The sequence below is a fragment of the Chamaea fasciata genome, unplaced genomic scaffold (assembly GCF_029207755.1).
Source record: "Chamaea fasciata isolate MVZ Bird 193981 ecotype frontalis unplaced genomic scaffold, bChaFas1.0.hap1 SCAF_7, whole genome shotgun sequence".
Taxonomy (NCBI): domain Eukaryota; kingdom Metazoa; phylum Chordata; class Aves; order Passeriformes; family Sylviidae; genus Chamaea; species Chamaea fasciata.
The window spans coordinates 58,659,965-58,685,431 of record NW_027094092.1 but is presented as its reverse complement, the minus strand read 5'-3'; the positions used below and the strand labels follow the sequence as shown (position 1 = coordinate 58,685,431).

Sequence of the window (25,467 nt, the reverse complement as noted above, 5' to 3'; positions counted from 1 at the left end):
CCTGGGGTACAGGACCAGAGAGAATGCAGTGACATCACCTGGATTAAAACTTGGCAAGGCCACAGTGACATTAGGGCAGCAAATAACACAGCAGCACCTTCTGTGAGCATAAATTCAGGGCTTCTGCCTAAATGATGGCATCTGCAGCAATAAAAGACCTCCCAGCTCCACTGCAGGGGACAGGCACCACACTGAGTGTGGTTAAGCACCCTGGTGAGTTGTGTTCCCAGCACTGACCGAATCTGAACTGGCAGAAAGGGCCTGACCAGCTCTCGTCTGGTGGAGAGCTGCAGCAAAAGAAAAGGGAATTCTGCATGAAGCTCTCACATGAGCACTGCCTGGCTCGGGGGGCAGCACCAAGGAATGCTGTGTCCAGCAGGAATGGTCCATGGGGAGCCCAGCTTTGTGCTGATGGTGTTCCTCATGCCTTCCCCTGAAAAGCCCTTTGCAGAGCAGGGCTGGATTTGCAGTGCTATTCCACAGGTGGCTGAGGGAGCTGGATTGAGCTGCTGCTGCATCATGCAGGGAGAGGTTTGTGGGTGAGAAACCTGCAGTGACATGCTTCATATCCAAACACCAGCTACTTACGGAGCAGCCTGCACTTAAGTGATGCTCACTTCTTGTTATCCAAGAAATCCAACTCTTCCCAGTGTGTTTTATTCACATTAAACCTGCACCCACCACCGCTTTCCCAGGCCAGTGCCCCGAGGCTGGGAAGAGCCTGTAGCAGCAATCTCAGCTCTTACACCTGGCAGGAAGCTGCTCAGTGTCACAGTGTTTGTCCTTGAGAAGCCAAGGCACCAGATGGGGAGGCAAAATGTACTGACATTGAAAATTTCACCCACCTATTCCGCACCACAACTGCACCAGGCTCCTGAGTCAAGCCTGTGCAGTGTCTTCTGCTGTGGTAAATGCTGGCAGGGTCAGATTTCCTATTTCTGAGCTTCCTCAACTTCAGATCATCTTAGTCAGTACTAGTGGAAGGAGTTTCAAGCTCTTTATGAGGGACACAGCTTTTATTTACAATACTGAGGGAGTAGCAAGAGCTGTCTTCTGCCCCAAGACAACCAAGACACTTCCCCTAAATGCAGCAGTGAGTTCATAACCATGAGTTATTTTCTCAGACCACAAGATTGAATCTCTAAGGTAAAGTGGGAAAGGTTAAGAAACACGCAATGTATGATCTTAAATATTATAATAATAGAATGCTAGAGTGGTTTGGGTTGGAAGAGACCTTAAAGCCCATCCAGTTCCAAGCTCCTGCCATGGGCAGAGACACCTTCCACTATCCCAAGTTGCTCCAAGCCCCATCCAACCTGGCTTGGAACACTGCCAGGGATTCAGGGGCAGCCACAGTTTCTCTGAGCACCCTGTGCCAGGGCCTCAACCCCCTCACAGTCAGGAATTTCTTTTCAATTTTTAGTCTAAACCTGCCCTCTCTCAGTCTGAAGCCATTCCCCTTCCATGTCTTTGTCAAAAATCCATCTCTCTTGGAGCTCCTTTAGGTACTGAGCAGCCCAAACTTTCCAGAAAGCCAATCTAAAGTTGAAGATTGAGACTCCTGTCGTTCCAAGTGGGATTTATTAAAGGAGCAGTGCCTCTCTGCAGCTTTGCCAGCCCGGGGCAGCACTCTGCAAGTCACTCCCAGGATCACTGATCTTTGCCAAGATGTCACAGACATTGTTTGTTCAGATCCACTGGGAATATCTGCTGGACAAAATGTCTGATGCCTTTAAGGCTCCTAGAGAGTAACTACATCCTCCAGAAACACAAAGATAAATCACCTCTGGTCTCTGAGGAAAGCCTGGAACTGCTGCAAATGGGTTTATTGACAAGAATTAGCTACTGCACAGGAATAAAACAGGCAAATGAAGCAGCAAGAAATCTTACAAAATGTAATAAAAAGACTTGTAGCAGGAACAACATTAAGAATGCAGATCAAGAAACTACACGAAGAATCAATGTAGGTTTGAAAATGCCCCTGGTTCTGCAGAGGAGGCTGAGTGAAATGACCTCCAAAGTTTCTCTCCAGATTAAACCTGTCTACAAGTTAGAACTACAAATTTTCAATCCCTTAAGTTACAAAAAAATCGAGGGCTCATCTTGAGGAGATGCCTATCCCATATCCAAACTGTAAGAGTCTGGAGAGTCAAGCTGTAACACAGCACAGACCACGTAGTTGCTCCCCCTGATGAAATCATTATTTACCAGAAGTTTCTTCCTCCTTGGGACATGAGCTCCTGACATATCTGGAATAAGAAATACTCTGGGAAGATTCCCATCAGCTCTAACACTGGTGTCCTGAGTCCACACATTCACTGACCCACTGCAGAAATTCCTGTGTGGTCAATGAACACTAAACCACCACAGGCATTTAAGGCAGTGTCCTCAACTTTAAAAGCTGGATTTTTACCAGCTGGGGAAATATATCAATTATTTAACCACTGGCAAGTATTTTATGCATTGCCCCAAATTTTGCTCTGATATAATCAATGAACCAACTGCAGGGGATTCATCTGCGGGGTTATTTCTTCTCACCTTCCTTCCTTATCTGCTGTGCAATTGTTATTACTTCACCCCACAGGCAGAAGCCAAGCTGACACTGTTAATGTTCTCACAAACACTCCAGCAGAAATCTGAATGAAGAGTCATTAACAAAGCACCAGGGTTTGCAGAGAAGCACTTAATTAAGTGCAACTGTTCAATTTCAGTCACACTGATTTGACAGCAATGATAATTTAGGGCCAAATTACATCCCAGATCCTGGCAAAAAGCAGCTGAGGGAAGAGCTTGGCCCTGCTGCACTCCAGCCTGACGGTCACAAATGGGATTCCCTGTGTGCTCAGTGACAGCAGGAGCCAGGGATGGACCCCATGCTGGGTAATTCCTGGTGGAACAGACAATTCTGCTGGAGTCAGGCACACTGTTTTCCAAGCAAGTCTGCACTGGAACAACAGAAATGTGTCCCAGCTCAAAATGACCCTGTGAATCTCCTCCCTCCCTGGGCAAGGTGTGGTATCTCTAGGCGAGCTGAGTTTTGTCCTGTCCTTTAAAGCAGCTCCCATGTCACTGTCAGATCAGAGAAATTATGGAAGTGGAGGGGGAACTGTGAAATCAATTGTCACGGAATGTGAGGTACTTCCAAGCCCTGGAGACAGACTAGATGTGGTTTTCTTCCAAACTGGCTAAGGTAAAGCTAAGCTGCAGCACTGGTGGCTGGACTGGATGATTTCTTTGGGTTCCCCCTTAACCTTGTATTTCTCTGATTTCTCAGGGGCTACTGAAAAGGGATTTATAAAATTCCAGCAGTTTGCATCCTGCTATACTTGCTCAGCACAGAGAGCAAGCCACGGTCTTCCACATGGAAACCAGCTCTGAGCATCTTTCTTCTCAGCAAGGAGTTGGTTTGGTTGTACCCAACACTGTTATTCTATCATAAATGCACCAGGACAGATTAATCAATGGCCTGATCCAGGCAAGAACACAAAACATAGAGATATCAGACAACATAACAGCAAGATTATGAGCACATTATTGACCTTTTCTATCCATTAAAAAAACCCCTTAAAAATCAAGTATCCATTTATTCAGCAGGCATCACTCATCTGTCAGCCTCCTGTGGGCTATTTATGAATGAGGTTTTCTGCAGCATGACCTTTACTCTGCCTCCTGACACCACGGGTGGAACTGAGCACAGCAGGGATCTCAGCCCTCAGGAATTAGGTTTTTTAAAGGGATACTGCCACGATAAAGCCTACCTGAATTTTTTGATTGGAGACTGCTTTTCCTGCGCAGTTGCAAGGTGCCCGGAATAATAAATGGGAAAAATCATAATGTTCCAGTTTGTTGAGAACCAAGTCATGAAAAAGGGACAGTCAAAAGTCTCAAAAGTGATTTTGACAAACTGCGTGGTCCCAACCCAGGAGGAAGAGACGGACAAAATGATCAGGAATCTCCAGATCAGCTTGAGAAATGTGGATGTGCAAGACTGGCATCGTGTCTGTCCTTCAGCTTCTTGGCTGCTGCTCTCTGTGTGCGTTTGTGTTCCTTCATCTCCTGAAAAAGAAAAAAAAAAGGAAGAATAGAAAAAGAGTTGTACATGTAATGAATGCATTCAAAATAATTCTTGGCAAAACCTCCCTTTCTGGTCCAAGTCACAAATCAACCCTTGCCTTCTCCCTGTATCTCCTCTATGTCCCATAAATATTGAAATCCTGCACGAAAGTATTTTAGTAATACCATCTCTGTCACTTCAAGGAGGGAGAACCAAACACAAACATAACATTGAGGGCTGAGGCAACAGGATTACAAATAAGCTGTTGTCACCATTTGCTTTATCAGCCCTTCATTCCCCCTGCCAGCAAACCTCCAGAATAAAAATACATCCCTTGGAACCAACGACATTATAGAGGCAATTACTGTTCACGTGTGCGACAGAAGAGCTCTCTGAGCCTGTAGGTCTGGAGACAGGAACAAGTTCTTATCCCTCAACACTTTAATTCCAGAATCACTTCTTTTATTTGCAAGCTGGGATGGGGAAGAAAGAAACAGTTTGGTTGTATGTACCCAAGCAGAGAAAGGCTTTTTGCAGCCAGGTTGGTGTACTTACATTTTTGAAGTTAACAAAGGAAACTGGACAAAAGTGAAGCTTGGCATGCCTAGAAATAAACCTCTACACATAAACAAGGAGTGACTGGAGAGTTGGCATTTCCCATTTTAGCACAGTGGTTTTCAGACCTTAAGTGCACATTTCCTAACACAAGTGGGGAGAGAATTTAATCCCACTGACTGGTGATTTGCTCTCGAGACAGATCTCCCAGAGATGCAACCCATGATCCCTATTTTGGTTCCCTAGATCCCAGGTGAAAACAAGGAGTACTAACACTGCCGTCCCGGGAGCTCACGGGGCAGCGCTGAGCTCCAACAATTCACCCAGTTTGATCACATCACAGTAGTCTGGCAGAAGAAACGGGAAAATCTTCTGAAAGTCATGGCCTGAAGCTATTCTTAACTACTCTTATCAATTATCAGCCACATTAATTAATGCATGATGTGATGTATAGAAGAAACAATATGATTTTGAGGGAAGTTATAGATGCACTGAGTGACAGCATATGCTGTCCTAAATTCAACTTTTATGTGACAGAGGCATCCTTTTGCACTCAGGTTTAGTTTCCTTTTATATTACTGTTTTTGCTACATTAGCCATAAAGAAATGTCAAACTGGGGTTCCAAGCCATTACTGTAAACCAACATTACACATAAAAAAAAAAGATTTATCATAGCAGGGAGTGCATTTGGAATCAAGAATTTTCCTAACTAGGACATGAAGCTTTTGTAGTTGTACTTGTGTGCTGTGTTCCTAAAAATAATCTGTATTCAGTGGCTCCATTGTTTAGTGGTGAATCAAGAATTTAAATAAAATTACAGGTTTATTAAAAACATGCAGAGGATAATCAGCCATGGGTCTGAAAAGACAGGCATCCTTTTAGCATTCTCCTTGGCTGCTGAGAGGAAGTAGATATTTTTATGGTACTAATAATGACTGACATCTATTGAAAGGTAAATTACAGTTTATTTGCAAGTTAGAATGGCTTAAAAAGAATATATTATAGTAGCATCAACTTGCAGGTCCTCCTGCTGAGTAAAACTACCATGCAATTAGTCCTTTTTCAGCTACCACTTAAAATAATCACACAATGATAGAAGAATAAAGCACTTTTAGCCATGCTTTCTATTTTTCAATCAGAAAATAATGATGCAATTGGTGTCACTATGCATGACACCACCATCAACATTTGATTTGGATGTTACAGACCCAGGTCTGAATGTCAGGGAAAGGCACAGAAACACACAATTGTTGCAAGACCTACCTTGGATTTAAAGATCTGTGTAAGTTTTAGCCCGAATAAATGCACAGTGGGGAGCTGCTGTAAGTGTTTAACCAGGGATTGATTCATCCCGTGTGATGCAGTTAGCAAATAATTGTGTATTCAGGATAAACATGTTGTCTGGGGCCCCTTTATATTTAATGATAATGGAAAGGCATGGTGAGAGAGGAGCTGATTCCATCCTCTTATATCTACATCCATCTACATCACAGCTCACTGGAGGCACTTAACTCTAGACCAGATATTTGCAATTAACTTAAGTTGATCCCAGTCACAGAGTAGCTTGACAGCTTTTTTCAAAATCCATGGGATGTGCACACCTAATTCCTGGCCAAAGAGTCAAAAGGACAAGATAAGAAATATCTTTCAAAATAATGACAGGGCTTGAACTTGAAGGCACAGGGTGAGCAGGCACACCGTTCCTATTAAAGAGGTTTAGGGATTTCCAAGTCATGAAGCTGAGGCTGGAGCAAGCACTTGTGCCTAGACACCAAATGATAATTAGGAGAAAACAAGCTGATCAGCCAAAGTGGCTGGGAGACAGCATTTTACAATTGGCAAGGTGGTAGAAATCCTTGGGGTCTGCATTTAGATGGGACTGGAACAAACCAAGAGACTCATCCAGGGAAGAGCACAGAAACAAGGTCGAAAGGACAGGTAAGAATGCAGAGCACACTGCAGGTGACACAGGGAGATGGCACTGGCCAATGGCAAACTGTATGGAAGGCAGTGAGCAGAAACACACCTGCACGGTCCTTCGGTCCATAGTGCAATTCTTACTGACAAGAGGATCACAGAAGAGCCTTTTTCTTGCAGTGTTCAGAAGAGTGAGATGAGGAAAACCAAATCCTACAGCTTTTCATTGAAACTCTTTGGGCTATTTTGCAACTAGACCCTAGAAAATTATATTCTTTGTATTTGTTTACCTATTGGGTCATTCCTAGTTAGACTTCTCTGATGAGGATGGGAAGATTATGATCAAAAGGGAAATTAGTAACTGCAAAGTAGGTGTTTAGAAGAGTATGATGTCCAGACACTACTCAAGTGACCTAGAGCCCTTTATTAGAGAAGATGGATTCTGATTTCGGATGTACCTTAGTGCCACCATGCACAGTTATTTCAGCCTGATATCTGGAAAAATGAGATTTGGTTTTCTGGTATCTTAGCTATGATCTTAACTTCAAGATGCTGCATCAACTCCTTGCAGCAATGATGACTTCCAGTACTCTTCTGAGGCTTTCCATCAAGAGAGTACTCGTTGAGTATGAGATCCCTGTTTTCCAAGACAAGGAGGAAATGGGTGATTCTTGCTGCTATCAGTGGTCAAGTGACAAGAAGAAGGTTCAGCTCCCCCAGGTCCAGTGTGCAAGAGAGATCCAACCTGTTCTTCTTCCCCTTTTTGCCCACAGTATCTACACAGGCAGTCTTCCAATGAACTTGGGCAATTAAATAATTTCCTTCCAAAAAGCACGGACACTTTAATTAGTCCACTCATTTAGAGTCTCTCCTCCTTAACAGCGTGGTTTGGCAGACTCACAAGCCTGTGGCTGCACATTGTAACTGCTCCTATCCCACCCCTGCAGCTGCTGGATGGACACCATGGTGAAGAGGTCAGTGCTCACCACACCTACAGGTCCATTTGAGCTGAACTTCTGCACTGAGGTGGGTGATGGAAGCCCTGATGTGCAGCTGACTGATGATCTGAGCTGTGATGGTCTTCCCTAGAAATCCTTCCACCTGCTGCTCCTTCTCTTCCTCTTCATCAGACCATCCGTGGCATGAGCTGAGGTCATCACTGTCTTTGAGAAGGAACTCCTAAGGGCCCTGGCGTGCGGCCAGGCTGAGGCTGAGGAGACACAACCACTCTGTGAAATCTAACCGTGTGCTAGGGTTAACCAGCTCTGAGGATCTTCCATGCCTCACACTGTGCCGGGTCCCTAACACATGTCACATCCCTGTGGATCCCAGGCTTCTCCTCCCGAAGGTGCCACCTTCCCGCCTCACCCCCGGGTTCAGGAAGGACCTGCAGGTGGCAAACCAAACCTCAGCATGCTCGGGCCCTGCCCCATCTCTGCAGAGACAGAGGGGAGAGGCCTCCAGCAGGCACACGGTGGCTGTGGTTCCTACCTGATCTGCTCTGCCTCTCGACTCTGCTGTGCCGACAGATTCCCGAGGGACTTCGATTCTGCAGCTCAAGAATGGGAGCAGCAGAATCTTCAGCAACAGATAGAGGGGAGAGCTGCCTAGTCATGCCTCTGTGTCTGCTGGGGCAGTTGCCTCCTGGCTTGCATTGGATGACAGATGATCGTGAGGCACCTGAGAAGAAAGAGTTTGCATCAGTTTTGTCTGGCAAGTCCCTGGAGGAACGCAGGGCTTTCAGACAGGCTGGCAGTGAAATGCATACAAAAGGAAGCGCACAGCAAAAATGCAGGTTTCAGCTCTGCTCTGGATAAAGCAAATAAGTGAGTAAATAAATACTTAACTCTCTCCCCCCTTACAGATAAAAAGGTGCTGCATGAAAACCAGTCTTCCCCCTGAAGAAATGAGAGCCCCATGCTGCAGTGTATTCTCAGCCCCATGGCTCCGTCCACAGGGCCTGCACAGTCAAAGGGATTTGTACTCACGTGGGCCCCTTCCTGAGCACTGACACTGAATCAGGCCAGAGGAGAGGTCACCATTCCCCCTCAGGGTGGGAAGGAGGGCTGAGGAACCACTGCCTCCTCAGTGCTGGGAGCCTCGGTAGAGGAGAGCTTCCTCCATCCATCCTCCAGAATGATCCTGGAGATTCTTGTACAGAATGAAGCCACAGCCACTCACAGGTCTTTGGGATGAAGATTTCTGCTGCAGGATTGAAGACGCTTATTTTATGTATTTACAAACACCAGATCAGAATCACCACATCTTCAGAGAAGTTGCTTCCTCTTCCTCTGCTACGTGCAGGGAACTCCAAGATGAGACATTTCACACGGAGGCTGGACAGAGGCATGAGGCGGCAGAGAAGACCCAGGTCCCAGAAATACCAGTGGTACCAGATGAAAAATTTTCCATTGAGTAGGACACCATATTTAATGAGTAAGAGCATGAAGGGCTGGATTAAGAACCAGGAATCAACAGCAAGGAGTGCAGTGCTGGAATCCATCAGTGCGACTGGTGATCAATTGTGCATGGACTTCCAAATTTACTGAAGGTGTCTCTGTAAGAGGTCAACACACGAACAGCACAAGAGAGTCTTCTTCTCCAGCAGAAAGTCAGGATGACAGGCCATTCTGGCAGATAAAAATGTGTGTTCATGGCCAGCTGAGATCACCCACTGCTTGTTTTGCAGCTGCTACTTCAGCTGGTGACTATCTCACCTAAACTTGTGGAAGATACCCATACCCAGAGCAGCCACTGACCTTGCTGTGACTTGGAAGGATTTAATATGATAATCCCAACTACTTCCTACTGAAAAGAATAGAAAAATAGGCGCAAACCACACCTGTGAGGTGCCACATGTGCAACAACTGTGGCCGAAATCCCTGGGGGGGGGGGGGCATTCTTTGTTGCAACATGAACCATTCCAGTGCACTTTGAGCAAAACACATCAAACCAAACTACTCCCTGAAAGTATATTCCAAAGCAAGGGCTGTACCCAAGACTCAAGAATTGAGATAAGACTCTTGCCAGTGGGTTCATGCAATCTTCCATGGACTTAAATGTGTGTTGGGTTCAGCAAGTCTAACAAAGATCAATGTACAAAATATGGAATTATACAGAAAAAAAATCATCTCTCACCTATTTAGAGCCTGCAAGGTTAATTTCTACCTACCAAGTAGACAAGTGACTGAACCAGCAGCTGACCCCCTCGAGATGATCTTTCTCAAGACACTCTTCCCTTTCTTCTCTGTCCATTATGAGGAACTCTGACTCAAGGGGGGCACCCAAGTTTAGATTCCAACTGATGATAAAGTCCTACAAATCCAATCAATGCAGTAAACAACCCACACTCTATGACAGCAGATCCACAAACCCACTTTGAAAAATTAAGACCTATGTGATGAGAAGCAAGCTAGGCACTGTGTTGCCTCTCCTCAATTTTTGATGGGCATTACTTTCTAAAGAGCTTTCTAGAGCCTACCGGGTGTTTTCAGACCTTTAAAAAGCCGTTCACCTTGACAAATCTACTTTTTAATGGAGAAAATAATGATCTAGTAGCCACACAACTCCTTGCATGACTTTGTTCCACTTATTTCAAAATTCCAAGAGCTACCTCTCCCACTGGTCAAACAAGAATAACATCACCTACTTCAAAAGACTCAGAAAACATCTTGCAAGTTACTCCTGCAAGTTACACCTTCATTTGTCACCTGAAAATTAGTCCCAGCCTCCATGAAATTAAACCAATCACTATTTTTGGGGCAAAATGTTCAAAAAGGCATTTCATTTTTCAGGTCCACAACTTAAAGAGGTTTTATTTTCAGGAAGTGTTTGCTGGCTGCCTGTCCTTGGAGAAGAAGCCACCCAGGTAGCTGGCTCCAAATCACTTCTCATTTTGATATTCATCATTTAAAGAGATTTCATTATGCTGAAAGACACATGTTATGTCTCAATTCAGATTAATTTCAGAACAAGATTCACATTATACTCCGAAGAAGTCTGGCAGGTGACAAGCAACCAAAATTTGATGGAAGCCTGTTTTTCCTCACGTACAAAAAGAGCTCTGGGTTATTTGTATCTGGTACAACAGAGGAGCATGAATCTTTTCCTGTGCATTGACAAACCCAGCAGGTGAGACCAAAACTGTAATTCAAGAGATTGCATTAAACCGAAAGTCACTGCTTGATTTACTGAACTCTTCTTCCCTTATACCTGAAGCAATCAGACAGCACAGCCATTTATCAATATTTCATTGTTACAGCTAGAAACCCTGAACACCTAATGCTGCTCAATCTGAACGTATTTTAAGGGCATCTGTTGATAGGAGAGGTGAAGAGATAAATGCTGGGCTCACTTTCCAAACCTGGAGCCAGCAGCAGGGACGACAAATCACCATTGGCACAGCTGAGGAGTGAAGCCTCCCAGGTGGGAAGTGCTGTCCCATGGGAGAGGAAGGGAAGGCAGAGCCCCTGGAACTCGTGTCTCATTCCACAACTCTCAGTTATTGAGCAGGGATCTGCTAAGACCCTCTGAACTTGGAGGGATCAGGAGCAAAATTTTCCACTGAACTGCCAAACAGGGAATAACAGAATCATAGAATGGTCTGGGTTGGAAAGGAACTTAAGATCAGCCAGTTCCAACACCCTGCCATGGCCAGGGACATCTTCCACCTGACCAGGGTGCTCAGAGCCTGATCCAACCCAGCCTAGAACAACCACCCTGAGCAGAGATGCCAGCATGGCATGGGACTTCTTACACAGTTTGTGGCTTTAGCAGGGATGAATCACAGGCCGAGAATGAAACTGCATTTTGGGCATCGTTTGCTGTCTTAAGAGAATGCTACTGGAAGAGACTGGGAAAAACCAAATAAGAAAAACCTTGCCACACTGTCAGATCTTGCTGCTAGAAGTGTTCCTTGGAGGTTGTAACTGAGTGTCAAAGCAAGCCTCTGCCAATGGGATTGACCAAAGAGAAAAGGGAGAAATGGGAAGTACCTCACATTATTGAATGCAGCACATCTGAATGTGCCAAATCCACCTGGATTATTTTTCATCATTGGATAAAAACAAATCCATGCTCTTTCCCATTTTTTTACGATTACTTTTAGTCTCTTAATTTGTTTCAGCAAATCTATTTTCTCACCCTGCAAATGCAGATGCTTTATAGCTTAAGTAAGACCATCTCTCTGCACATGGAGACCAAAGGGAAACCAGCAAGTGGAACACGTGGCTTTCCACGTGACTCTAACAAAGTCTGTCCCCATCTTGCATTAATTATTATATACATATCCCAGTGTAGTTTGATTTAGCAGGGTAATCATGCTTGTGACTAACCTAAACCACATGATTAATATCACTCAAGTCCAGCCTTTCCACATTCTTTAACGCCATTCTGAGCCTCATCTGCTGATGCCATTGTGTCCACCCAAGCCAGGAAGAAGAAGCACATGCTGGTCCTCAGAAGCATTTTCACCAACCACCTGTAAACAATGCACAGCTCCCTTGCCCCTCTGAAAGCTGCAATACATGACTTGTGGCTTCCTGCTCATGCACAGGTTTCCAGATGCAGCTCATACAGAAATGTGAAACTGAAAAAATGTGTCCTTTCTTTGGCTAGAAAAATCCCTTCACTATTTTCCAGGGGGCTTGGAGAGAAGAATTACACTCTGAGGTTCAAAACCAACTCACTTCAGATCATCTTCAAGTATATGGCATCTTTAGCATGTGACAGCAGTGCTTGGAATAGAAAGAACCAAACCATGCAATTTCACTTGGACAATGTTTCTGGTCTCACAGTTGCTACTAAAAGCAGATCATGGAATATCCTGAGTTGGAAGGGACCTGCAAGGATCATGGAGTCCAAGTCCTGGCCATGCACAGGACAGCCCCAGGAATCCCACGACGTGCCTGAGAGCATTGACACAACGCTCCTTGAGCTCTGTCAGGCTTGGTGCTGCGACCACTTCTCAGCCATGCCCTGCATGAAGAACCTTTTCCTAATATCCAACCTGAACCTTCCCTGACACAGCTTGACACTGTTCCCTCTGGTCCTGGATCAAATGAATTGCCAGTTAAATAATCAAAGTAACACAAAAATGCGGTCCTGGAAGTAAATTCTATGGCCAGACCACCTTAGGATTGGTTGTGTCCTTTTCTTTTCTTTTTTATCCAACTGCCCTGATGGAAATTTAGAACCTCTCAAACAGGTAACTGAATTTCCATCCAAAAGCCATCTGTGCATTCACGACACTGCATTACCAACAAGAAGTGCTGGCTCATTTAGAGACAGCAACATCTGGCTTGATGGGATGCGCCAAAATACATTCTCTTTATTTGATTACACAATAAAATAGATGGTTAAATAGGTGATGGAAATGAGCTGAATGATTTCTGTGTGTTACATTCCCAAAGCCCTGCAGAGCACTGGTCACCTCTGGCTACCACCACAGCCAGGAGAGAGAGCAGCTTTGCCAAAAGACCACTCAAAGCGCCTACGATCTGCCTTTTACCGATTCAGTACTAAAACAGACTTACTTTACTCTGTCCTCAAAATCTCAGCTCCTGATCTATCATTGTTTCTGCACTGACAAAAGGATGCCTCCATTGCACTGCCGCAGAAACAATCGCTGGGCTTTGACAGATGGATGGAGGCAGCAGCGGGTCTGGTGTGGTGTGGAAAATACGTCAGTTGAATGTTCCTGCCAAACTGGGCCCTGGAGAAAGAATTGCCAACACTCCTTTTACCTGCAGTGGTACCTGCAGGAGCCAGCACACACCCCGGTGACAGACACCCTCATACCCCACAAGCTCAGTGCTCCCACAGCCTGTGCACAAGCTCCCCTGGAGCAGCCACATCCCCATCAGGAGGGCTGGAAGCTCTCACAGCGAAATTCTGCTCTTGCTGATGATGCCTTAAGCTTTAGCTTTCATGTTTTTCAGATTCTGTGCTGCTTAGGTGTAGTTCTGAGCCTCATATTAAGTGCCAGTAAGCTCTCTTCACAGAGTAGGGAGACAAAACAAATCCCTCTCCTGCTGAAGACCAAGGACAACTTTCAGGCCCACGAGCATAAACAACAGTGGACTAAAGAGAGAAAACTAGAAGGATGAGACCTCACAACCTGAAATTGTAATTAGACAATTAAACCCCAATATGCAAATGGACCAAAACTTATAAAAATGTAAGACCTTGTGACAGGTCAACCATTTTGTGACTATTTTGGGTCCATCTTGGGTGTAGCACTGGTCAGGCTCTTGTCCTGCCCAAGGTGTATCCTGGAGGCCTTTCAATAAATACCTACTTTATTCTCTGACTCTGTCCAGTCTCTGTTTCAGGTCAGCCTTCCCAAGGCATCAGTGATGCACAGCAAGGAGAAGATGATGTGAGTTTTGTGACCAGGGAAATATTGGATGCACATGGAATGGGAGGTTGAGTGGTGCCGCTGTTGTGAAAGGTGAAGAGAGCTGTTCCTGTCCATTTTACAACAAAACCTCATTAAGCTGGATTAGCCATGGCTTTAATTGGATTGTTTGCTACTGTTAGCACACAGCTGGGAGCAGGGCATGCACCACCATCAATCCTCAGTGACTTAGGTCCACAGCTTATTTTATCCCAGCCACTGCCTGTAAAATTAAATTCTGCCCTTCATTGCACTGGTGTAAACCCACAGCACACCAGTACAACCAGGCCAGTGGTCTGGGCACACACCCTGACAAACTCCCCAACTTTTAATGTGCTCTGAAGCAGCAATTTGACCAGGGATTTGAAGTCATGATTACATTTTACTAAAGCCAAGCAAAATCAAGAAAACAAGCACACACGCTTTGCTGGCAGCGTGCTACGCAGGTTTCAGGAATAAGAATCTCTTGTTCAGTGAAGAAAATTCCTTCCAGCATGTCTCAAGCATTTGGGGATAATGTTCTTCATTTAAACACTGCATTGGTCTCTGTGTATTAGTAATGCACAGATGTCTGTTCAGAGTGATGCCTTGTTCATTTATTATTTGCTTGTACTGGAAGTTTTTATGCTTGAAGGGGATGAGAAGGTTACAATAATTTATTTTTTTTTTGTCCTAGGGGAAAAGATTTTCAGATTACAATGAAAAACAGATGACTCAGTGATGGCGTACAGCATTTCTCTTGTACTATGATTAACTATTGTCAAGAGCAGAAAGCAGAAAAAGTAGACATTTTTGTTGTGGTTCACTAGTGACATCCATCAGCAATTTCTGCCAATTATCTCTTCAGCGTCTGTACACAGCCCTTCACTCCTGATCAGTAGACAGCAACTTTGCTTACAACTAGGAATCTCAACAACTTCCATGTGTCCTCCCATCCTTGCAATAAAATTAATAAAGAGAACTTAAATTTCACTTCCAGTAATTCACCTAGTGCCTGATCAAGGGATGTTCCACCCTACATCCTTGCACATAATAACCTTTCCAGAGGAGCAGTTCCAGCCTATTTGTAAGAGGACAGAATCCAATTTAGACAGAAAAAAAAAAAAAAAAGGCCACTCTAGGGGTCTTTTCAAATTTTATTTTTCTGAAGCAAGTGGCTCCTGTATGTATTGCTCTGGATCAAGGCCTTTCCTCAAAACACATAAAAACAATTACTAGAAAAACCCCAAATTCCTGTTCAATTTTTTTTTCCTTCTACATTTTATTGAAAGTATAGTTAAAAACGTGGAAATTTTTTTTTTCTCATTTCAGCCTAACTCAAACAAATGTATCACTGCCCTTTTTTAAGCATGGACAAGGGATTTCATTGTTTTGACACCAAAAATAACACACCAGCACCAGTGTGGGAGCGTCAGAACAGATCCTGGTAAAGAGGCTTATTTGAAAATATCTGTGGTGGAACTGGCAGCTGGAATATGCATTTTGAAACACAGTGGCTACTCATGTTTGAAAGTTACTGGGCCTGACAGCACACTTAGAGTTTGAAGGAATGTAGAAGGGAGTGCTGCAAATGAAGGATGATTTTTATATTTGAAATCAAAACTTCTACAACACAAAATGACCTACCAAAAAATAATTAGAACACCCATGTGGGGCGGAATGTTTTGGACTGAATTCTGCTGTCAGGAAACATTGATGGCCTCTCCATTGAAAAACAAATGTTGTGTTGAAATCTCAGAACTAACCTTGACAGCTCTGCAGTCAGAACACACTGACCTCCCATGGGGAGGGGATGGACATCTCCTCCTCCAGCACAGAACCTTTCCCAGGCAAAGATGAGAAGAACACCTGAGTTTAAGACCCTTTGTCTCTTTCCAGGACTTTATTTTAAGCTTTTGCTTACATAAACACTTCTCTGAGACCACCTCAGTGACAACTTCTCAGTGAAACCTTTGGGACTCACAAATTCAAAGGGATATCCTTCGTTGTATCAGACTACAGGACTTTTTTTCCCCCAGATACACCTGATCCAACACCATTCCAAGCCAATCTCAGGATCAGACCAGCTTCCCACCAACCCAGCATTGACTGAGCAAGATAAACACAAACCACTGGATTCAAAGCTGCACACCATCCCATTAAAAAAACCCCTCTGCAATTTATACACTCTACTCCAAACCAAACGGTTAACAATCTATTTTTAAAAAATCCTCTGAAAATTAATCTTGTCATTGCTAGAATTTGGTGACATTTCCAAAAAGAAACAGACATTCCCAGTTAAACTCTCACTTTTACTTCCACTGCCATAACTCAAGAGTAGCTTCAATGAAAGCCATGAGGCTGCTTTGACATGAAGTTCTTGTAAAAGGAATTTACACCCAAGACAGTCCAGATATCACTCATATGTATCTCATTAATAAATAACTACAATATAGCTTCTACTTTCAAGAAACACTGCAGTAAATCCAGGCTGGCTCATGGATCTCCCAAGATCCAAAAAAGCAGCAGACATACTGACGGACAGCTCAGCAACACTTTGTATTTGTATTGGTATTTATTTCCTACACAAACTATTGCTTCTCCCGGCTGATGGGTGCCTCCAGGGAGTGATTCATTCCAGCTCCCTCAGATACCAATCTTGGGAGGTGAATCACCTGCTGGAGGTGCCCAGCTCTCCCAGACTTCTCAGTATGTACCAAGGCTTATATTTAGATGGATGTGGATGAGTCCAAGCCTGGCTGCCTCAGACTCAGGCCATGGCAGCACTGCAGTGCACTGAGCACATGCTTCAATCTCCTTGCCTGACTTAGAGCCTAATTAAGCACTTTTAAGGAAGGGTGGGTTAAAGGAACATTTTCCAGGTAAGCAGCTGGGGCAACAGTTGGGATTTATCACAGTATTGCTGCATTTTGCAATCCCAGGAGATACTTCCATCTGTTTTCTCCACTACCCTTGAGGTAATAGCTCCGACAGGTCTCATCCCTGCCTTCCCATGATGGCATTTTTGGGATAGGTCTCCTCCATGCCGTATCCATGCCACACACCTGGCTGATGCTGGGGAGTGGCCAAGCTGAGGTGCAGATAAGTTCTCAAAAGGATTTGGTGGCTGTGGTGCCAGTTTGGCACACACCTCACATCCTCCCACTCACCCACGTGCCAACCCTTCTGGGCAGCTGTCTCGGCTCCATGTCCTTCCACATGAGCAGCAGTTTTGACCACTTATCTCCAAGCACTGGATGTACCTTCCCTACCAAAAGAGTCTTCTTGCCTGGATTTCACGCCACTCCCCAGGAGTCAGCAGTTCCTGTTTTTATCCAGAGGTATTTAGGAAGCCACAAACCTCAACTGTGTGAAAACCGCCCACATAGAGCACACTGCTCCCCTGCTCTCCTCCCAGCACACAGGCCCACAGCCCAAGTTGCTCTGGAATCTCTTCCAAGTACCCTCCCATGCTTGGGAAAGAAAGGGGGGGACAGATGCGGTGCTTTTGGGAAGCTGACTGCCCTATCCCATTAGGGTTCTTTGGGAATTCATGCTAACATCTTTGCTGATCTGTAAAAACTGGCTGCACATGCATTTAATGTATGGGTCCAACATTAATTCAGCTTGGCCAGGTCCATTCTAAGCAAGAACCTTTCCATTTGCAGCCTGTTGGATATGACAGGTGCTGTCATGTACTCACTTCCAGTCTACTGCCCTTTCTTCCTGTGAGGACTGGATTTTCCCTCCCTCAGGAACCCAGGCAATGCCATTTTGACACTGCTGCTGCAGCCCAGCATGGGCAGAAGGTTAAGACAGGTCTAAAAGAGACACCTGGCAGCAGCTGGACTGGTGAAGGTGAAGGCAACCACAGCTTAAGACCCCTGTGAGACAGGAACCATCTTTAATCCTCTGCATTCCCCACCAGGCGTGACACGAGCCTGGTCTGAGCCCTCAGGAAATAAAGAGCAGCAAATCACCCCATTTTACCAGCACAGTCAGCTCACCTGGCTGTAACATTGCTCCTAAAAAAGCAGGTGAGGGTATGAATTACAATATCACACATCCTAAAGCCTGGTGCTGTGCACCAGCAATAAGCAGTCAGCTCCTCCAACTTTCCTTAAGGCGTTTTCCCCTCAAGGAAGAAACACCAGGTAGCTACCTAGCCTGCAGAATTCTAAACATCACACACACAATTCTGAGAAAAACAACACAAACTACTGCCTGGTCTATCAAACCCCATCCCTGTTTGTAATTGAAGGCAGCCTGAGCCAGGTAGATCGAAGAACTGGAAGTCACGCTCTGCTGACCAGCACTGGACTGTGGCTCTTGCTTTGTTTTGCTCCTGGATGGATTCAACCTCACAAAAAGGAATTACATTTTCATTGCTGGTTGGCTCAAACCAGAGACAGCGCACACACCTTGCAGTTTTACAGCACCATTGTCCTGACCACACACACCTGGTGGGAAAACAGCTCATTTCTGGCACAACAAGCAACTTTGGGAAGTACCATGCAGCTCTTAAAATCATCTGACACCGAGGATTGGAAACTCAAACGGTGCAGTTAAAGCCTGAGATTTCTACAGACATTTAAGTCAAAAACTCAAACCCGAACATCAGGAATATTTTTTTAAAAGCTTTCCCTTCTGACCTTTGATTTATACAGCATGTACACCTGTTGTAAATTTTCAGCAGACTGACTTTTACTTGTTTCACTATCGGGGCAGTCAAATCTCCTGCTGGACAACATCACCACATTCCCAGTGACTCTGAAGCATGATGTGAAGTTGACAGGCACACTTAAAGGAACAAGGCTCTCATGTCTGATAAAGAGCATAGAAAAGAATTCCTAATTTCTATCTTGTGGTTTTTCTGCATTAAAGAATTGCTTAAGAGCTGACACTTCTGAAAATGAGGGGGGGAAAAAGCAGTTTAAGGGGACAACTGCTATACTGAGCTGAGGGACAGCAAGCACAAAAAAAAAGTTGGTGCCTCTGTCTTCACAGCAAAAACAATACATCTCAAGCACCACAGTAAAAATACTCCAGAAAAGCCAGTAACATTACATGGATCTAATTTCACACAATTTTAAAAGCCAGAATTTAAGTACAACAACTTTATCCGCTGTTCACGTTTCAACATCAGTTTCTTCACCAGGAATCATTCACACAGCAGTTGAACACAGGGAACAGAAATTTAACTGCCACTTATCCCAGATGATATTAAAGTGCTAAAAATGCTATCTGAGCATTACTTTAAAAATACACTCACACACACACACGCACAACATTCCTGTTACTCTGCACGGAACGGAGCAGGAGTGAACTCCTGCCTAGGATGAGATATACAGGGGAAGAAAAAAAAGCGTTTACCGGCTGGCACAGGCGAATTTAATTCTGAAACACTGTAAGATGGTAGCGGTGCCACTCTTGCCGAATGTTTCTTCATCCTCTGGAATCGCTCTCCCACTCAGGCGCTCACTCTGGCTTTAGTCTGCATCACCCTTGGTCCCGAGTACTACAGCAAACAGGGGGCTATGGCTGGTGGCTGGATGATGCTCTGGAGGTGCTGCAGGAGCCTACGAGTAACTGATTTGCTGTTTCCCTGGGAAACCATTTGCAACACGTTCAAGCAATGCTTGACCCCTGCCAACACTTCTCTTTCATTCAATTGTTGAGCGCGGCAGATAAAATATAAATATATCAGCGGCAGCGGTGGCGCCTGGCGGACTCGAAACCGTGGCAGCCCCTTTGCAGGAAATTGGGATTTCACATCAAATCTCTGCGCTGTGCTGGCAACGCAGACAGCAGATTTCTCAGACAACTGTGAGGACATTATGCAACGCAATTTTCTGGTTCCTTACACTGTGACAATATACGGATGATTATAGTAATTATTTTAAGTAAACTTTGAATAATGGGACTCCTATAGAGCTGCTAAATCAGGAATGCCTTGGGCAAAAGAACAGGTGACATCCAGGTCTGTGTCTGATAACAAGGCAGTGGTATTGCAGGAGGCTCTTCTAACACCCTACAAAAATTGTCACAACCCAGACAGATATAGAGATACATATATATAAATATAGGCTATGTCTGGTCTACATTTCTTTCTCATTTCCCTTGAGACATCCAGGACATGTTTTGTCCCTCTTTCCCAGACAGCTTCTCTCTCTTTTACTTCCTTATTACTACTATTAATATTTTTGGAAGTTGTTCACTTGGAGCAATGGAAAAGTTTCACTGAGCAAACCAGTGTCAACCCACACAACTTCTGGAACTCTTAGAAGATCCCATCCCCTTGTGTAAACAGCACTGGGCTGGGAGCTTCCATTGCCAGGAAGTGGTTACTGACACCTCTTAAGAGCCCTGGCTCCAGAGCTCTTCACCAAGAGATCAACTATTAAGTCTTATCCAAGAACTTGTAGGGAGAAACCTTTACCATTTATATTCAAGGTGTTTGATATAAGAACAATGGGAAATAAAAAGGGAACAACCAGAAAGGCAGCTTAGCTCTACCAGAATCCGCTGGCAAAGTTGCTAAAATTTTAAGGGCACTAGTACAGACTTTTTATCTATAGTCTTTGTGCTTTTGATTTTTGGCCTGGGACTTGGTCCTTCTTTCCCCACTATCCCACCAAAGAGGGAGAAGCCACCAGCTGTAGGGAAGGCCAAAGTGGTTTGAAAAGGGATGAAGAATCGCTGGGCTAGAATTTTCCACCTTGAGCTTCCTCAGGCACGATGCTGGAATCTCACAGGTTTTACACAATAACATGTTGTGGTTCCAGTACCTGTGCAAGTACTGGTCCCTTCCCTAACCCTCAAGGAGGAGAGGGGAGGAAGCAGAGTCCCAGCTGGATCATCCTCTGGATGCAGCCAAAGAAGAGGCTGGCACATGGGGAGAACTGTCCTGTGGTATCCTCATGGAAGAGGCAGCCTGTGACTCCACTGTACCCAGAGGGGAAGGAAGGGTTTCTTGGGTCCTTGGAGCAACCAAGTAAGGCATGATCACTTGATCTTGCCCTGCACACTCCTGTAAAGCTGGGTTCTTGTCGCACCTTGGGGACTGAATGGCCTCACTTTTCTGCTGGGACACAGAGACACAGTAGGGAAGAGACAATGATTAACCCTATGGAAAGCAGGGACAAAGTACCTCATCCCACTCCCACAGCCATCCCACCCAATGGGACACATCATGGAAGGAGTACAGGGAAGAGAAATGGTTACAGCTGCCTGGTTTTCCACCCAGCATGTCCTCTCCTGAAAGGCTTGGAGACCTCCTTTAGCATCTCCATTATACCCCTGGTGACTCACAAGGCTCTCCACGATGACGGTCTATTCCAAAGCATCAACTGCATTGCCTAGAGCTAACTGGCTTTTACTGCTTATCTGCATTCAGAGGATTTCCAGCACTGTGTAACAACCGCTATTCCAAAGGAAATTATCTTCCCAATTTGCAGAAGGAATTTTATTCTCCTGTCCAAAGTGCTGAGAGTCAGCAGAGTTTGTGATAGAGTAATCACCAGTCAAGTAATTGCTGGCTCCACAGTCACTAGGCTCCCTATTAATACATGTCTAGTCCTTGAGCATTCATATAATATAAACAACATAATAATATAACACAGAGATTGCTTTTAGAAAACCATTTCTGCAAATAGGGGTTTATAATGGAATCATTAACGAACCTTAACAATGGTGAGGATGAAACGCATGAGACAATGTCAGACAATTGCAGACATTTCTTTCAGACAATTTCAGCACTAACAACAGAACGTGACTGAATCTAAGAGCTGCTGCCTTTTTTATTCAAAGGAGAACCAGTCACTGTTTCAACACTAAGTCAGAAGCCAAATTCAACTCCTCAAAGCCATCTTTCAGATCTTCCCACCAGCCATCTCTGCTTCCTAAAACAGTTACACAAGAAACTAAAAAGATACAAAACCGCTTAAAACTATGTGGAATTGGTACTTAGAACTTCCATCGAAGATTGCATTTTCAAAAGCATCAGCTTCTCTGGCTATACAACAAAGAGCTTTGGCCATCTGTTTCTGCTCCTGCATTTCTGATCCTCTGTCTGTGCTCTCTATCTCCGCTCTACGTGTGCTGAAGAAAAGAGTAAAACAATATGGAGTGGAGGAGAGGGAAGGAAGCTCTGTCCCTCTCTCCAATCCACCCACAAGTGCAATGTGATGACTGGCTTACCAGGATGGCAAAAGAGTTACTCCAAGTAACTACAGCAAGACTACAAGTCAACGTAAAATCCACAGGCCTGTGCCACCTTACTCACCTCATGTTCATGTAAGGCACCAGAGTGGGAAAACATGGGGGCTTCCCTTCAAAATTCAAAACTAAACTAAGTTTCCATGTACCTTTAAAACAGTTCTCTGTATGCTGCTGCTTGCTTCTGTTCTGTGCTTTCAGCCTGGAACATGTTTTAAGTTCCCTTATTCTCAGGGTGATGCTGCTCATAACAATAAATAGTAACAGGGTCTGGAGCACAAGTCTGATGAGAAGCAGCTGAGGGAGCTGGGGGGACCAGCCTGGAGAAGAGAAGGCTCGGGGGGAACCTTTTGGCTCTGCACAATTCCCTGTCAGAGGCTGGGCTCTGCTCCCAAGGAACCGGGAGAGGAGGTGACCTCAAGTTAAGCCAGGGGAAGTTTAGACTGGATATTAGGGAAGATTTCTTCATGGAAAGACTTGTCAAGCCCTGGACCAGGCTGCTCAGGACAATTATTGAGTCCCCATCCCTGGAGGAATTTAAAAAAAGTGTGGATCTGATACCTGGGGACATGGGTTAATGATGAGCTCGGCAGTACTGGAGAAATGCTTGGACTCAATGATCTTAGAGGTGTATTCCAATCTAAATGATTCTGTCATCAATCTACATGTTCAGTTATTTTCCTTCAGGAGTCCCTATTTGTCAAGGAAGCCTGCAGAGTGAATCACAGCAGTGTAACTACACTGTGTAAAGGATAACCCAGGCTGCAAGCTTACACCCTCCACACCTGCTCCCAGTTAAGGCAAAAACTGATGGGGCACTCACCAAAGCTCTGCAGACAGACCAGCACCAGCATTATTATAAAAGGAAATCACTAAACAAGGCATGTCTCAGGACAGATTCTTCATGCCAGCCAAGAGTCCCCGTGGCTGGAGGCCTCTGCACCACATCCCATTCACTCCTCACCACCCTCCCTGCAGCACTCTCTGTCCCTGGGCTCAGTAAATATTCATCCAGATGAGGGCAGGGTGAAGCTGCAAGCCTGCTGACTCACTAACCAGACAGCAAACCAGCCCTGGCAGTGGAGTCAGGACTGGGGAGTGCTGAATCACATCCACTAACAAGCTTTGCACGCTCCCAGCACAGAGGGGCTGATGCCGTCAAAACACGCTCTGCTCCTTGGCTTACCCCAGCTCTGCTGGCACTAGTTATTCATACATATTTCAGGGACCTACTGCACGAGTAAAGGTTATTTACTCTTCTCACTGAAGCTTGCAATCACAGTTGGAGCTGAACTCCAGGTTTTTCTGATCCAGAGAGGACGCCAGGTGTGGTATCACACATACCCCAAGGAGGGAAAATCATCACTGCTAAAGGAAAACAGCTGCACAAGGATGCGGAACAAGGAACTTCCATGTGGATGATGGGATCCATCTATTTGGACTTCAGATGCCAAAGTTTGAACCAGCCATACCAACATCTTTATAAAGTGAGTGGTGAGAAACTGGTAATGTTAGAAGACAACTCACAAAGTCCTCTCTTACAGGTGTATTATAATATTAGTAACCCTGAAGGCACCCACTTCTTCCCCCTGGCTGTGATGGCAGTAATGTGACTTGCTCTCACCTGGTCATAAGGCTTTTAGATACCCTGGGAACGGCAGGTGTTCCCAACGGGAAGCACAGTGTGTGAATGCCTGACAAAGACATGAAAGCGTTTCTTTGACTTTAGCTGATTTTAGAACAATGCTCAGATCCAAAACTGTGCTATTTGCTACTTTTGAACACCACTAGCTACAGGATCCATCTAAAATCCACTCTGCATATGTCCCTGCAGCCAGCAGGTCAGTCCATTCCCAATCACTGGACTGTAAGACTCTCATAAACACGACTTTTATTGGCTCTTCCAGGCTGAGCACGTGTTTTAAGATGGCAAGCTAAAAGGCCATTATCAAGTTCATTTTATCCTGCTGGAATACAAATTAGATGCAAGATGCAGAAGAGACAAACAGTCAAACTGAGATCAAAACAGATGTATCCTACAAAGGAATTTTTCTGTACAGCGAAGTCAAGACTTCAGTTTGAACTTTTACTTGCTTCTAGCAAAATCAGAAGCATGCAGCAAATGCTACTTGATTTGAACAACTCAATCCAAAACAACTTCCAAGGCTCGCAAAGAAAAGAACCCTTCACCTCACTGCTGTGCCCAGTCATGTTATATGGATTTTAAAAAATCCAATTCTGAAGTCCTTACTCTGTCTGAACTCTCACTGGCTTAAAAACTGTTGGATATCCCTGCTCAGAAATTAGGAATATCAGCAAAGCATTTGATTGCCAGGCAGAGGAGGGTCCTCCAGTCCCTGCAGTGTGTGCCACAATCACATGGGGTGGGCAGGACTGCTCACACATTGTCCCTCGGTGCTGCCCTCAATCCCACTTTCCATGTCATCAAGATGCTAAACCAGGTCCAAAACTGACCCCTCATAAACAGGAATGATTTGAGAATGTCCACATTGAAGGTGCTCTACAGTCTCATATGTTTCGTCCACTGAGGCAAAACTGAACTTTAACCAGAATTTCCTATATTTTGCAAATGCCAAGAAGTAGAGTAACTCTCTAAAACATCACCTAATGATTGCAATACCTACTAAACCTGAAGCAGCTTTAATACCCTTGGGGGTTGCATGTTTGTACACTGATCTCCGGTTCATGTTAACATGAGTTGCTATTTTCAGTGAATCAGCCCAAGAACTCACTCTTTAATACTCACCCTGATTTTGTAACAGAAAAACACAATGCGATCTATTTTTAGCCTTCCCTAGCAGGCAAGTCCTGGAAATAAGATAAACAGCACCAGCTAAACATCCGCTCCAAGATGACAACGTGAAGATGCGCAGTTGGTGCTGCAGGACAGCAGCTCCCACGACACTGAAACCAGCCCAAAACATTCAGATCACCCACAGCCAGTGGTCTCTTGGCTACTGATGCCTTGGAGTGGCTACCTAGAGCAGAGGCCGGACAAGATTAAGAGCATAAGAGTAGGTATTTATTAAAGGCCTTCACTAGGTACACCTTGGGCAGTCAAAGCCTCTGGGAGGGGCTGCACCCAAGCTGGACGATAGCCACAAGTTTTTCAGACAATCCTAAGTTTGATCCATTTACATAGCAGGGATTAATCCTCCAATTGCAGCTTCAGGGAATGAAGTCATTCACCCCCAGTTTGCTCCCCCCTTAACTCAGTTTTCTTTACACTTTTTGAGGCCTGAGGCAGTAGGGTGTCCTTAGATCTCAGGCCTAGAGGGATTGTTTCGTCTGACCAAAATGTGGAGACAGTAGCTAACACTCTATATG

The 25,467-nt window shown here is 44.8% G+C and overlaps 1 protein-coding gene across 3 annotated transcripts in view; it reads right to left on the bottom strand.

Moving 5' to 3' along the window:
* SLC35F4 (solute carrier family 35 member F4) overlaps positions 1–25,467 on the bottom strand; it is a 111,274-nt gene that overhangs the window by 13,358 nt on the left and 72,449 nt on the right. For 2 of the 3 annotated variants that reach the window (XM_066189052.1, XM_066189053.1), the window contains exons 2-3: positions 8,019–8,207; positions 3,759–4,056 (exon numbers count right to left, since the gene is read on the bottom strand). In XM_066189052.1, the coding sequence (XP_066045149.1) occupies positions 3,759–4,056; positions 8,019–8,207 (487 nt within the window). The remainder of the gene's footprint in view (positions 1–3,758; positions 4,057–8,018; positions 8,208–25,467) is intronic. The other variant, XM_066189055.1, reaches the window with a different exon arrangement.